The 16,513-nt window shown below is 41.7% G+C and overlaps 1 protein-coding gene across 3 annotated transcripts in view; it reads right to left on the bottom strand.

Moving 5' to 3' along the window:
* The window catches only part of MED12L (mediator complex subunit 12L), a 627,340-nt gene that overhangs the window by 157,247 nt on the left and 453,580 nt on the right, over positions 1-16,513 (bottom strand). For all 3 annotated transcript variants that reach the window (XM_056564946.1, XM_056564945.1, XM_056564947.1), the window contains exon 17: positions 16,130-16,277. In XM_056564946.1, coding sequence (XP_056420921.1) covers positions 16,130-16,277 — 148 coding nt within the window. The remainder of the gene's footprint in view (positions 1-16,129; positions 16,278-16,513) is intronic.

Below are 16,513 nucleotides of genomic sequence, written 5' to 3'. Positions count from 1 at the left end.
TCCTTAATGTCCTTAAGGAGTTAAACAGGGTCAATTTACAGTCATGGCCGTAAATGTTGGCACCCCTGAAATTTTTCTAGAAAATGAAGTATTTCTCACAGAAAAGGATTGCAGTAACAAATGTTTTGCTGTACACAAGTTCATTTGTTTGTGTGTATTGGAACTAAACCAAAAAAGGGAGAGAAAAATGGCAAATTGGACATAATGCCACATCAAACTCCAAAAATGGGCTGGACAAAATTATTGGCACCCTTAACTTAATATTTGGTTGCACACCCTATGGAAAAAAAACCTCAAATCAGTCGCTTCCTATTCCCATCAATAAGCTTCTTACACCTCTCTGCTTGAATGTTGGACCACTCTTCCTTTGCAAACTGCTCCAGGTCTCTCTTATTAAATGTTGACGGATAGTTTGTGCTGACACTGATGCTCCCTGAGCTTGCAGGACAGCTTGAATATCTTTGGAACTTGTTTGGGGCTGCTTATCCACCATCCGGACTATCCTGCATTGACACCTTTCATCAATTTTTCTCTTCCGTCCACACCCAGGGAGATTAGCTAGAGTGCCAAGTTTTGCAAACTTCTTGATAATGTTGCGCACTCTGGACAAAGGCAAATCTAGATCTCTGGAGACTTGTAACCTTGAGATTGTTGGTATTTTTCCAAATTGTTTGGTTCTCAAGTCCTCAGACAGTTCTCTTCTCCTCTTTCTGTTGTCCATGCTTAGTGTGGCACACACAGACAAACAATGCAAAGACTAAGTGAACTTCTCTCCTTTTTATCTGCTTTCAGGTTTGATTTTTATATTGCCCACACCTGTTACTTGCCCTTGGTGAGTTTAACCCCTTCCCGACCTATCACATACCTGTACGTCATGGGTGGCAAGGTGTTCCCGACCCATGACATACAGGTACGTCATGGACATTACTGCCGCTACTCGCGGCATCCCGCAGCGCCCGGAAAGATGGTGGCTATCACTGATAGCCAGCCATCTTACCGTGCGACCACGGGGGGTTTCGTCCCCCACCCCCCCCAGCGATCGCTGCTATCAGCTGGTCAAATCTGACTAGCTGATAGCAGCGTTTCGCTATCAGAATACTTAGCAGCGCGGTGTGTGAGTCCCGATCACGGGGATCGGGACACACACCGCTCTACTAAGTGTCCCTGACCCATCCCCCGGCGTCACTTACCCGTCGGAGCGGTGTCCCGAGCGGTCCCGGCGTCCTCCGTGCGGTCCCGGCTGCGCTGCGTCCCGGAGGTGAGTTCCGGCAGCAGTGCGGCATCTTCATTGGCAGCAGTGAGATCGCCGTAAAGCGATCTCACTGCTGCCTCTGAGAGTTTCAAAACTGCAACTCCCAGCATGCCCAGACAGCCTTTGGCTTTCTGGGCATGCTGGGAGTTGTAGTTTTGCAACATCTGGAGGTCCACAGTTTGGAGACCACTGTATAATGGTCTCCAATCTGTGCTCTTCCAGATGTTGCAAAACTACAAATCTCAGCATGCTCAGTCTGTCCAGGCATGCTGGGAGTTGTAGTTCTCTAACATCTGGAAGAGCACAGATTGGAGACCATTATACAGTGGTCTCCAAACTGTGGACCTCCAGATGTTGCAAAACTACAACTCCCAGCATGCCCAGACTGCCCAAGCATGCTGGAAGTTGTAGTTCGGCAACATCTGATCCTTCAGATATTGCCGAACTACAACTTCCAGCATGCCTGGGCAGTCTGGGCATGCTGGGAGTTGTAGTTTTGCAACAACTGGAGGCACACTAGTTGGGAAACATTGTCCGTTTCCTACCTCAGTGTCTCCAGCTGTTGCAATTGTTGCAAAACTATAACTCCCAGCATGCACTGACAGACCATGCATGCTGGGAGTTGTAGTTTTGCAACAGCTGGAGGCACACTGGTTTGGAAACACTAAGTTTGGTTGCAAAACACTTGAAAGTTTATTACTTAACTTAGTGTTTCCAAACCAGTGTTCCTCCAGCTGTTGCAAAACTACAACTCCCAGCATGCACGGACAGCCAAAGGGCATGCTCGGAGTTTGCAACAGCTGGATGTTTGCCCCCCCCCCCCCCCCCCCAATGTGAATGTACAGGGTACACTCACATGGGCGGAGGTTTACAGTGAGTGCTGCAAGCTTGAGATGGCGCAAATTTTGCGCTGCAGCTCAAACTTCCAGCAGGAAACTTGCTGTGAACCTCTGCCCATGTGACTGTACCCTAAAAACACTACACTACACTAACACTAACCTAAAATAAAAAGTAAAAAACACTACATATACACATACCCCCTACACAGCCCCCCTCCCCCCAAAAAATGAAAAACGTCTGGTACGCTACTGTTTCCAAAACGGAGCCTCCAGCCGTTGCAAAATAATAACTCCCAGTATTGCCGAACAGCCATTGACTGTCCAGGCATGCTGGGAGTTTTGCAACAGCTGGAGGCACCCTGTTTGGGAATCATTGGCATAGAATACCCCTATGTCCACCCCTATGCAAATCCCTAATTCAGGCCTCAAATGCACATGGCGCTCTCACTTTGGAGCCCTGTCGTATTTCAAGGCAACAGTTTAGGGCCACATATGGGGTATCTCCGTACTCGGGAGAAATTGCCTTACAAATTTTGGGGGGCTTTTTCTTCTTTAACCCCTTATGAAAAGGTGAAGTTGGGGTCTACACCAGCATGTTAGTGTAAAAAAATAAATTTTTTACACTGACATGCTGGTGTTGCCCTATACTTTTCATTTTCACAAGAGGTAAAAGGGAAAAAAGACCCTCTAAATTTGTAACGCAATTTCTCCTGAGTACGGAGATACCCCATATGTGGGCGCAAAGTGCTCTGGGGACGCACAACAAGGCCCAGAAGGGAGAGTGCACCATGCACATTTGAGGCGATTTGCACAGGGGTGGCTGATTGTTACAGCAGTTCTGACAAACGCAAAACAATAAATATCCACATGTGACCCCATTTTGGAAACTACACCCCTCACGGAATGTAATAAGGGGTGCAGTGAGCATTTACATCCCACTGGTGTATGACAGATTTTTGGAACAGTGGTCTGTGAAAATGAAAATTAAAATTTTTGATTTGCACAGTCCACTGTTTTAAATATCTGTCATACGCCAGTGGGGTGTAAATGCTCACTGCACCCCTTATTAAATTCCATGAGGGGTATAGTTTCCAAAATGGGGTCACATGTGGGGGGGGTCCACTGTTCTGGCACCATAGGGGCTTCCTAAATGGGACATGCCCCCCAAAAACCCTTTCAGAAAAACTCACTCTCCAAAATCCCATTGTCGCTCCTTCCCTTCTGAGCCCTCTACTGCGCCCGCCGAACACTTTACATACGCATATGAGGTATTTCCTTACTCAAGAGAAATTGGGTTACCAATTTTAGGGTGATTTCTCTCCTTTTACCCCTTGTAAAAATTCAAAAATTGGGTCTACAAGAAAATGCGAGTGTAAAAAATGAAGATTTAGAATTTTCTCCTTCACTTTGCTGCTATTCCTGTGAAACACCTAAAGGGTTAAAACACTTACTGAATGTCATTTTGAATACTTTGGGGGGTGCAGTTTTTATAATGGGGTCATTTATGGGGTATTTCTAATATGAAGATCCTTAAAATCCACTTCCAACCTGAACTGGGCCCTGAAAAATTACGATTTTGAAAATCTTGAGAAAAATTGGAAAATTGCTGCGGAACTTTGAAGCCCTCTGGTGTCTTCCAAAAGTAAAAACTTGTCAATTTTTTAATGCAAACACAAAGTAGACATATTGTATATGTGAATCAATATGTAATTTATTTGGAATATCCATTTTCCTTTCAAGCAGAGACTTTCAAAGTTAGAAAAATGCTAAATTTTCCCAATTTTCATGACATTTTTAGATTTTTTTTACCAAGAAAGGATGCAAATATCAGTGAAATTTTACCAATAACATAAAGTAGAATATGTCACGAAAAAACAATCTCGGAACCAGAATGATAAGTAAAAGCATTCCAGAGATATTAATGTTTAAAGTGACAGTGGTCAGATTTTCAAAAAATGCCCAGGTCATGAAGGTGAAAATGGGCTGGGTCATGAAGGGGTTAAAGGAGCATCACATGCTTAAAACAATCTTATTTTTCCACAATTTTGAAAGGGTGCCAATAATTTTGTCCAGCCCATTTTTGGAGTTTGGTGTGACATTATGTCCAATTTGCTTTTTTCCTCCCTTTTTTTCTTTAGTTCCGATATACACAAAACATGTGTACAGCAGTGTTACTGCAATCCTTTTCTGTGAGAAATACTTCACTTTCTAGAAATATTTCAGGGGTGCCAACATTTACGGCGATGACTGTATGTGGGTGGGCAGGGACCTAAAAATGTAGCCGACAATAATAAAAATGTAGAAAAGGGACCATTTAAATGTAAAAATAATATATTTTTATAAAGCATTTTTTAAATGTTTTTATTAGTAATGTATTTTTATATTATGTTTAATAAAGTGTGTGTGTGTTTCACTTTTTTTTTCTCTATTTTGTAAATTTTTTAGAGAGACTGTTCCATGATGGGAGCTGTAGTACCTGTACTAATAGACAGATCGCCCCAGGTGTCACTCCTGACACCCGATGCGATTGTCCTTTCTATTGCAAAGATGGAGCAGCTTTCTCCTGCACTAGCATCTCTGCAATATACTCCATCCTGCCATATTAATATTTTCCACAGAGAGCTGTGATTGGCCAAATGGTTCCAGCCAACCACAGCTCTCTGTGGGAAATATGTATAATAGGTATATATATGGCATATATTCATACTACAGTGGGACCAGAGAAGAGCGGCCGGCCACCCGCATCTATACATTATACAGGACGATTGCAGCGGGTGTCAAGAGTGACACCCGCTGTGATCTTTCCTTACCTGCAGGTACTACTGCTGCCAACATGGAGCGCACACTGCTCCATTCTGAGAGCTGTAGTACCTGCATTAATAGACACACGGCTTTCTCCTGTGCTTACATCTCTGCAAAAGATAGGATGATAGCAGCGGGTGTCAGAAGTGATTGTCTATTAATGCAGGTACCAAAGTTCCAAGCATGTTAGGAGTAGTAGTACCTGCAGTTAAGGACAGATCACAGCACGTGTTACTCCTGACACCCGCTGCTATCATCCTATCTTTTGCAGAGATGCGAGCGCAGGAGAAAGCCGTTCGTATTTGTACATTATACAGGGCGGTCAAAGCGGGTATCGCTTATGAAGAAATTTGTTATTTTGAATCGAGTCGAAGTTCAAATTCGGTCCGAATCGAGTTTTTCATGAAATTTGGAACAAATTCGATTTCGTATGATTCGATTCGCTAAATTTCTAACCAGGATGACTGATCCGTGTAAAGGAAAGAATGAAAAAGGCCATGTATTGTGAGATTTTGAGTGAAAACCTCCTTGCATCAGCAAGGGCATTGAAGATGAAACGTGGCTGGGTCTTTCAGCATGTCAATAATCCCAAACACACCGCCCGGGCAACGAAGGAGTGGCTTCATAAGAAGCATTTTAAGGTCCTGGAGTGGCCTAGCCAGTCTACAGATCTCATCCCCATAGAAAACGTTTGGAGGGTGTTGAAAGTCTGTGTTGCCCAGTGACAGCCACAAAACATCACTGCTCTAGAGGAGATCTGCATGGAGGAATGGGCCAAAATACCAGCAACAGTTTTACAGAAAATGTTTGAACTCTGTCATTGCCAACAAAGGGTATATAAGAAAGTATTCAGATGAACTTTTGTTATTGACCAAATACTTATTTCCACCAAAATTTGCAAATAAATTCATAAAAAATCTGACAATGTGACTTTATGGATATTTTTTTTTCTCATTCTGTCTCTCATAGTTGAGGTATACCTATGAGGAAAATTACAGGCCTCTCATCTTTTTAAGTGGATGAACTTGCACAATTGGTGGCTGACTAAATACTTTTTTTTACCCCACTGTACATATAATCTACATTGTATAAAAAGGTTTTGCAAATAACAGTGCCCATTAAAACACAAGGATAAAATATTTTATATATATATATATATATATATATATATATATATATATATCACACACCAAAAATACTACCGAGCCAGTTCTTGTAATACAGTATCAACCCCCAGGGCGCATTTACACTTCTGAATCTCTGCCCGTAGATTATCTGGGTGGAAATTCTGTGTTTATCAGGCTCTAGCAAAACAAGCCAGAGCTAGGACTGCTCGGAAATGCACCATCTCAACAGACGACATTGCATTTCAGAGCAGATTCCGAAAAAATTTAAATGTTCATTCTTTCAGCAGAGTCTGGAGTCCAAGATTTCCGTGGTGGAACATCCGCTGCAGAAATTCCATAGTGTAAATGGTGCAGCAGAATAGGAGGATGCTGTACTGTATTTTTCAAGCGGAATATCAGAGCAGCATTCCACTCAGATAATCCATAGTGTAAATGAGTCCTAAGTCTTTACTTTGCCTTTAAGTTAACGTAGTCCTTGTAAATCATCTCTATCCAAGTTTCTTTCTCCCACACACAAGAATTATTTTATTTTGTATAAATACCATACATTTCCCCTGCTACAACTCACATGCAGTAGCCAAGATCATGGCCTTACCATGACAATATTTGCTATCACCTCCAGCTTCATGTCACATGGCCTTTATTACTAGTGTTGAGCGGCATAGGCCATATTCGAATTCGCGAATATTCGCGAATATATGGACGAATATTCGTCATATATTCGCGAATATTCGCATATTCGTTATAGTCTCGTTTTATTTTCGCATATGCGAACATTCGCGTATGCGAAAATTAACATATGCGAATATTAACATGCAAAATTAGAACACGCGAATATTCGCATATGCGAAAATTAGCATATGCGAATTTTCGTATATGCGAATTTTCGCACGCCAGTCTCACACAGTAGTATTAGAGCCTTCTTTACACCACATAAGCTGGAAGCAGAGAGGGGTGATCACTGTGATGTGTACTGTGAAATAAAAAAAAAAAAACGAATATTCGTAATTACGAATATATAGCACTATATTCGCGAAATTCGCGAATTCGCGAATATGCGATATTCGCGAATAATATTCGAATTGCGAATATTCGTGAGCAACACTATTTATTACTAACATTAGCCTTAAATGTGTAATTCATTGTATTGCTGTGAGCACTGCTAATGTTACTTTGATTTATGAAACTGCTTCTACAATCTAATCCCAATAAAGTAAATACTTGTTACATATAGTCTGTGCAATATGCCTTTTAGCCTTCCTTGTAAATACTGGGTTTATGGCTGGTGTGGACAATATTGACAATATATGCATGACTTCAATATATCAATTCCCATTAACTGTAATGTATGTGTTTTCCAGTTAATAAACAGTGGATAGTAAGGTTAATGTATCTGAAATGCTATATAAACCAGACAGGTATTGGTTATCACTGTGGAATAAAAAGCTATAGAGATTGACAGATTGTGGAGGGCACACGGTTTAACCCGTGAACAACCCAGGAAATTTTCTCCTCTTCATCTAAGAGCCATAACACTTAATTTAGCATCTAAAGAGCCATATGAGGGCTTGTTTTTTGCAGATACAATTGTACATTTGTAATGATATCACTCATTTTACTATAAAATATACTAAGAAATAAAAATTATATTTTGCAAAATTTATGTGTGTGTGTGTGTGTGTGTGGAAGGGGGGGGGGGCAGGCCTAGTTTTCGACTAAGTGTGGCCCTGGGCAAAAATAAAAATAGGGCCCATGGGTCACATGACCAAAGATCACCATGTTGAATTGTGTTGCTTGTGCTGCATCTCAGCTGAAGGTCATAACATAAATGCATTATGGGGTCCAAATCTAAGCTATATAGGGGGAGATTTATGAAAACCTGTCAGAGGATCAGTGGTGGAGTTGCCCATAGCAACCGATCAGAGGCCTTTTTAAAAATGAGAGCAACATCCTCTACATAGGCTTTCATAAATCTCCCCCATAGTGAATACTTTTTGTTTAAAGCGCAACTGTCACATAAAAATCGGTCAATAACCTGTCAGCACAAGCCGATCACTGGTATACTGCAGCCATACATTTGTTTTGGCACTCCTTGTCTTCTATGCTGTAAAAATGACTATCTACAGTTGCCAAAAGTCAGAGAGGCATAGTCAGGGATCTACAATCACTTTTCCATCACAGAGAAGAGAGGCTTGGCAGCCCAGGGGCATTGTAGATCCCTGGCCACTCCTCTCTGACCTTTGGCAACAGTGGGTAAATATAATTTTTAAAGCTCGTAGGTCGCAGTATACCAGTGATCAGCTCGTAGGCCACAGTATACCAGTGATCAGCCTGTAGGCTTCAGTATACCAGTGATCAGCCTGTAGGCTGCAGTATACCAGTGATCAGCTCGTAGGCCGCAGTATACCAGTGATCAGCTCGTAGGCCGCAGTATACCAGTGATCAGCTGGTAGGCCGCAGTATACCAGTGATCAGCTTGTAGGCTGCAGTATACCAGTGATCAGCTCGTAGGCTGCAGTATACCAGTGATCAGCTCATAGGCTGCAGTATACCAGTGATCAGCTCATAGGCCGCAGTATACCAGTGATCAGCTCATAGGCCGCAATATACCAGTGATCAGCTCGTGGGCCGCAGTATACCAGTGATCAGCTCGTGGGCCGCAGTATACCAGTGATCAGCTTGTAGGCCGCAGTATACCAGTGATCAGCTTGTAAGCCGCAGTATACCAGTGATCAGCTCGTAGGCCGCAGTATACCAGTGATCAACTTATAGGCTGCAGTATACTAGTGATCAGCTCATAGGCCGCAGTATACCAGTGATCAGCTCGTAGGCCGCAGTATACCAGTGATCAGCTCATAGGCTGCAGTATACCACTGATCCACTTATAGGCCACAGTATACCAGTGATCAGTTCATAGGCCGCAGTATACCAGTGATCAGCTCGTAGGCTGCAGTATACCAGTGATCAGCTCGTAGGTCGCAGTATACCAGTGATCAGCTTGTAGGCTGCAGTATACCAGTGATCAGCTCGTAGGCTGCAGTATACCAGTGATCAGCTCATAGGCTGCAGTATACCAGTGATCAGCTCATAGGCCGCAGTATACCAGTGATCAGCTCATAGGCCGCAGTATACCAGTGATCAGCTCGTGGGCCGCAGTATACCAGTGATCAGCTCGTGGGCCGCAGTATACCAGTGATCAGCTTGTAGGCCGCAGTATACCAGTGATCAGCTTGTAGGCCGCAGTATACCAGTGATCAGCTCGTAGGCCGCAGTATACCAGTGATCAACTTATAGGCTGCAGTATACTAGTGATCAGCTCATAGGCCGCAGTATACCAGTGATCAGCTCGTAGGCCGCAGTATACCAGTGATCAGCTCATAGGCTGCAGTATACCACTGATCCACTTATAGGCCACAGTATACCAGTGATCAGTTCATAGGCCGCAGTATACCAGTGATCAGCTCGTAGGCTGCAGTATACCAGTGATCAGCTCGTAGGTCGCAGTATACCAGTGATCAGCTCGTGGGCCGCAGTATACTAGTGATCAGCTCTTAGTTTGCAGTATACCAGTGATCAGCTCTTAGGCTGCAGTATACCAGTGATAAGCTCGTAGGCCTCAGTATACCAGTGATCAGCTCGTAGGCTGCAGTATACCAGTGATCAGCTCGTAGGCCGCAGTATACCAGTGATCAGCTTGTAGGCCGCAGTATACCAGTGATCAGCTCGGAGGCCGCAGTATACCAGTGATCAGCTCGTAGGCCGCAGTATACCAGTGATCTGCTCGTAGGCCGCAGTATACCAGTGATCAGCTCGTAGGCCGCAGTATACCAGTGATCAGCTCGTGGGCCGCAGTATACTAGTGATCAGCTCGTAGTTTGCAGTATACCAGTGATCAGCTCTTTGGCTGCAGTATACCAGTGATCAGCTCGTAGGCTGCAGTATACCAGTGTTCTTGGTATAAAAAGCAATCTGGTCTGACATCTTTCTAGTTTTCTTTTCTATACATCAAAGCCACCATTCATAGACTGATTGACTGTGAGGAAATACACAGTGAGAACAAGTTGGTCTGATTTTGTTCTTTGCTTTACACTGAACACAGGAGCCATTAATTATGTTAATTTAGCTATTTATGTGCCTTATGCTTTTGTTTATTAAACAAATATGAGTTTATGCTGTATAAATCCAAGTAGTTTCACTAAACATATTATTTTAGGAGATATAATACATGGTATAAGACATTTTAAGGGGTGCCAATAATGTTTTCCACAACTGTATGTATTATATAATCGTTAAAAGAAAAACCAGGGCACTCACCAATCCATATACTGCTTTTTATTTACACATGCAAAACGCCATCAGTTGGACAAAGCAGACAATGTTTAGCGATGGTGCCGTTTCACGCTCAAATAGCGCTTCAACTGGCCCAAACGTCACAACATCCAAACATATGTAACTCATGACCCGCTTGTAGTTATGGCAACATATCAATAACTATAAAAATATAAGTGTTGATTAACAACATCTAAAAATATTGTAACAGAGAGGTTACAATAGCACACTCATTTCTGAACGATCATTGAGACCCAAATGTCCCAAAGCTTCTAGTCTTAGAATCTACCTTGCTTATTTTTTAGAAGCAAATCATGACGATTTACTTCGCTCCGGATACATTCTACTTTCTCTAGTGCAGTAAACGGAAAATAGTTCACCTCATTATTGTGGACTTCGTTCATATGCTGCACAAATCGAGTAGCACCTTTCCCTGTCCTAAGAGAGCGGCATGCTCCCAGGTGCGGTGCAATAGCAGGCGTTTCCTTTTCCCGATGTAGAACAAATTGCATTTGCATACTAGTGCATATACCATATAAGCTGATCGGCAAGGAAAAAAATGATTTATTTTTATATTATAACCTGCCAAAGTCATTTCCTTCTATTTGGAATTAAGACAATAGAAGGAGCAAGAGGCGCAAGAAAAAATTCCCTTAAAGGACATCTGCAGCGTTACAAACAGTTATCCCCTGTCCTGAATATAGGGGATAAGTGTTTGATCGTGGGGGCGTGCCAGCCTCAGCATGACGTTGCGGCCGGCACACCTCCTCCATACATCTCTATGGGATAGGCGGGGAGGCAGCATTCGTGCCTCCCTTAATCCCCCATAGAACTGTCTGGGGACAGGGAGGAGACGGGGCGTCACCGTCGACCTCTAGGTCGACACTACGTGCCTTAGCGCTTACCTTGAGTGCTTATGGAGGCGCCATCGGGGGGGGGGCAGCCATCGGACCCTCCGCGATCAAACACTTATCCCCTATCCCGTGGTTAGGGGATAAGTGTAGTGCCGATGCAGTTGTCCTTTAAGTCTTTGTTCATACAAACAATTTTTAACATTTTCATTGTTCTTTTTTTACGTAGTCCCTAATGGTAGAGGTTTTTTTTATATGCACTTACTGTTTTTTTTTCTTTGTGAATTCTTTTAAATCCTCATTTTCCTGCAACATATACCAATTTTTAAATAGGGAATTTTTTTTTTCCTGTGGGTATTTTTGAAAGAGAAATCTATCCTAGCATCTTTCTTTTTATTTCTTTTTCTTTGTAGATTAATACACCAGGGTCCCCTAGAATGTGTATATGATCCTATGCAAATAGCAAATACAAACATGAAAAACTAAACATATACAGATCAATCTTTTCAAAAAGTATCAACATTTATTAACATAAATGCACAAAAGACATACATCTAAAATCATTTAAAATGTATACAAATATATGTAAGCCGAGATACAGCTCAGCAACCACAGAGGCAAAAGAAGGAGTAGAGTCTGGTAGGTATAAATTGCTATAGTCAGTATGGCTAAGGCATGGAGTGAAAGGGAACACCATATAAAATGCCCAAAATATAAACTATAATAATAGGGGAAAGAGTAACACAAAAAACCCTAAACAATAATGGATGGATTTTACTGAACCGTGAGGGTGTCCTAGTAGTTAAAGGGGTTATCCAGGAAAAAACTTTTTTTATATATCAACTGGCTCCAGAAAGTTAAACAGATTTGTAAATTACTTCTATTAAAAAATCTTAATCCTTTCAGTACTTATGAGCTACTGAAGTTGAGTCGTTCTTTTTTGTCTAAGTGCTGTCTGATGACACGTGTCTCGGGAGCTGTCCAGAGTTGAAGCAATTCTCATAGCAAACCTATTCTGCTCTGTGCAGTTCCTGAGACAAGCAGAGATGTCAGCAGAGAGCACTGTTTCCAGACAGATAAGAACAACTCAACTTCAGTAGCTGATAATTATTGGAAGGATTAAAGGGGTATTCCAGGCCAAAACTTTTTTTTATATATCAACTGGCTCGGGAAAGTTAAACAGATTTGTAAATTACTTCTATTAAAAAATCTTAATCCTTCCAATAGTTATTAGCTTCTGAAGTTTTCTGTCTAACTGCTCAATGATGAGGTCACGTCCTGGGAGCTGTGCATGATGGGAGAATATCCCAACAACCCAAACACAAATGAAATTGTATGAATATGATTGCCAAGTGGACAAGGTGGAAGTGTGTGCCAGACCTCCGTCACCCAACGTTTCACCACTTAAGGCTTCTTTTGGGGCGTGTTTATATTTTGGGCATTTTTATGGTGTTCCCTTTCACTCCATGTTTTAGCCATACTGACTATAGCAATTTATACCTAACAGACTCTTCTCCTTCTTTTGCCTCTGTGGTTGCTCAGCTGTATCTCGGCTTACATAAATTTGTATACATTTTAAATGATTTTAGATGTGTGTCTTTTGTGCATTTAGGTTAATCAATTTTGATACTTTTTTAAAAGATTGATCTGTATACGCTTTGTTTTTCATGTTTGTATTTCTTTTTAGATTTCAACAAATTTTCTTGGGTATCAAGTCTACTTTTCTCCTGGTCTCCTTTATAATCTTCACTGGATATTCTTGTTGTAATAGTCGCAATTTAGCTCATTAGCTTGTATGCATGAAAATTCTGCAGTAAATTGCACAGAAATAATTGCCCATTCAATTCAATGGAATTCTTGCAGTGGAAATTCTGCAGCAGAGATTTTGCTGTGTGGATGGGAGAGCAAAATTCCATTGAAGAGTATTGGCTATAAATTCATGCAGAATTTTCATGCAGAATTCCATGCAAAAATTCTGGCATGTGAACTTAGTCTTACATGTGCAGTGAAGGTAAGTTTTAGCAGAAAATGCGCTATTGTGAGAAACAGGACCTGGACATCCCAGTCAGCGGTGAGCTAGTGAGGGGATTTCTACTACTATTCTGGGACTAGGAAGGGACTTTCAGTGAAAGTGTAGTGTTTTGTTTAGTTTTCTGCTGAAGCAGTGCATGATGAGTTCACTGTCATCCTGTGAGTAACTAGTCCTGATGAGTCTGCTGGGTCTATGACAATAACATTTGTATATAATGGGGAAACTATTGGAGTATGCAATCCTTGTGGAAAATTTCCAATTTGGGAGCTGAGGAAGCTCTAGTCATAGTGCACTGTTAGATAGCTATATTAGTTATTAGTTGCAGGTCTGTGAAGTGGCCTGAAAAGTTAGGTCTGTAGTGTGTCCTAAATGGTGTGGCTTGGGTACTAAGCATTGTGCAGACATCCTGGAAGCAGTATGCTGGGCCCAGTAGACAGTGAAAGGGGTGGTAAAGTTCCTGAGGATGAGGTCCCTACAAGAAAGACCATTCACTAGTTTTGTGCTAGAAAAAGGACTGAAGGTAGGCCTGGAAGGGTCCTGCTTGGCAGTGATTTGGTGGGAGGATTGTGTTTGGGTCAAAGAACTTGAGAGCATGATCTGATAAGTAAGTAACTGAGAAGCTGTTGTGCTCCTGTGTGAAGTAAGGGTGGTTTTAGAGAAAGATGATTTTGTTGCAGAAATTTCTGCAACTGTCCTATATGCCAAGTAAAAGTGCCACCTAACATAAACCTAACCACACCGAGTTTGGTTCCGTAGTTAAAAATGTAAAACACTTGGATTGATGTACCACTGTATGTGAAAAAAAACATTAAAGGGCACCTGTTAGGAACCGACCAGGGGACAGGGAGAGTGAGCCCTAAACTGACCCTAAAACTATCTCTCCCTGCCTACTTGCCCATCCACCCTAAATGGTGAATCGACAACTGGGTGGCAGTCCCTCCCTGAACTAAAGTGCTTGGGCCTAATAAAAACAAACACTTATAAATAGTCAGTTACCAACCAGAGAACTAACAGGAAAATACAACTCTATAGTATATAAGTTCAGAGGACACAGATCAGTGAGCAGCACAGAGGACACCATCAGCGGACATGAACAGAGGACACTAAATATCTTTGGGCATGAACAGAGGACTCAGTGGTCATAAATAGAGGTCTCTATAGATCTGTGGTCATGAACAGAGGTCACTATAGATAAGAAGACATGTACAAAACTCAAGAGATCAAAATACAAGAACTAATAACAAATAGAGTTCAAAACACCAGACAGGAAAACAGATAAGTCAACAGACTATAGGAACCGACAGGAATATAGCATTATCCCTCAGAACGTCCATTAGACTCCAAGTCCATGGACAATAAACAGGGATCTATAGCTAAACAGGAATTATCACAATCCCCCAGATACCTCCAGTAGAAACAGGAATGTCTTGATACTAGAACGCAATCTCCCAGAGTGCACCTTGGAGCACAGAGATATCTTGTACTAATTCTCAATTCCCCGGATTCCCCATGGACAGGTAACAGGGATATCTGGATACACAGGATATAATTATAGAACACTGTTCACACTGAACACAAGACAGGAAATCTCAATCCCTCAGGAGCATCCAGTAAACTCCAAGTCCCCATGGACCAGAAACAGGGATGCCAGATAGGACAACGTTCACACTGAACAGGTACAAGTACAAAGGACAAAGATCAGATCAACCAAACAGAATATAAATATAGGACACTGTACACACTGGAACACAGAACCAGGATACCAAACAGGGATAACACAGGGCATACTCAGACATAGTGTGAACAGACACATAACAGAAAGGATTATAAATCCTGAAACCGACTAAACAAACACAGCTTAAAATCTACTAAGAGCATGGCACATAAAATGGCAAAACCCAGAAAATACTAGGTGCTTGCTAAAACAGATATAGTAGATGAAAGCACAAAACAGACAGTTTCACCCAGCCTTCATTAGCTGCATGTCCAACATGTTAGCAATACAGGATACAAAGAAGTTATCTGTAACCACCAGCAACCAGAGGCTAGCCTGGGCCGACATTAAATAGTCACACCCAAAAGGCTATTGGCTAACAGAGCCTGGGCTGAAACAGCCAGAGACATTTAACTCTTCCCTACCCAAGGAAGATAAAACTGTTCACACACAGCAAAACCAATGGGCTGTGTGTGAACACAAACCAATACAGACATGACAGCACCCGTCATTTTTTCCCTGCAAGCAGGATAGGTTTAAAGCTCCCAGGAAATCTCATATCCCAAGACTTGCTCTGAAACTGATGCACTCAGAGGAAGAATTTCCAGAAGTCCCATAGACTTTACACTAAAACAAAATAACAGACTAGTGAATACAGCTGCAGAAACTCTTCTTCTTTGATTTAAAATCAGTGCAGATCCATAAAACTGGACAAAGGAAATGACTTAAATCATTTCATTTGTTCAGTTGTATGGATCTGCACTGACTTTATATCAACAGCAGCAGCAGCCGCAGGTCATCACTTTCATTTTGTTTATTGATATAACTGGCCAACTGCGCGGACAGCCATCTGTGAACGGGTAAGAGCTGAACTTCTTTTTCATAGGCTTTGCTTGGTCTTGGAGCAAGTCTCAGGCTTCAAAATTGTCCGGGAGATTTAAACATATCCTGCTGCCCGAGCAACGTGACAGGTACCATTTAAATGTCTTGTTTGCTTGGATAACTGTGCATTGCTCTGCATTTGTCTTCTTGTAAAAGGGAATCATGTTCAAGAATACACCTAAACCCCATGCTACAGATGTACCAATGGTAACCAGCATTGACACGTCCCTTTTGATACAGACATGGCTACTCCCGATAAATAATGCTGATATAGTATATTCAATTCAAGAAAAATAGTTACCAGCGGATTCACTTGTGCCATTTGTATTTAGAATCTTTAAGAGATCTTTGGTAAGTTTCCGTACTTGATGTCTGGCCTCATCTCGCTCTCGTCCTACTCCATATAGTAGAATCATTCTCTGGTTACATTCATGACTTGATGACATTTCCTACAAGGTAAATAGGGTGGAAACAGTGGAAGTTAGTAGAGCAAGTACACACATATTTATAATTATATCAATAGGTTTAGGCTGTTATTAATTTTAGTTTTCACACAATCCACTATGTGCATACTGTTTATGATAAAGCAAAAATTACATCAAAGAAGCGGATTAGTAAGGCAATGTAATCATAGGTAATTTAAAATTTGATAAGAAAAGGGCACTGATTTTTTCCTAGAAACAGT

Source organism: Hyla sarda, chromosome 3 (assembly GCF_029499605.1).
Source record: "Hyla sarda isolate aHylSar1 chromosome 3, aHylSar1.hap1, whole genome shotgun sequence".
Classification (NCBI taxonomy): Eukaryota; Metazoa; Chordata; class Amphibia; order Anura; family Hylidae; genus Hyla; species Hyla sarda.
The sequence above is the reverse complement of the archived record's forward strand: the minus strand, read 5'-3'. Positions and strand labels throughout refer to the sequence as shown.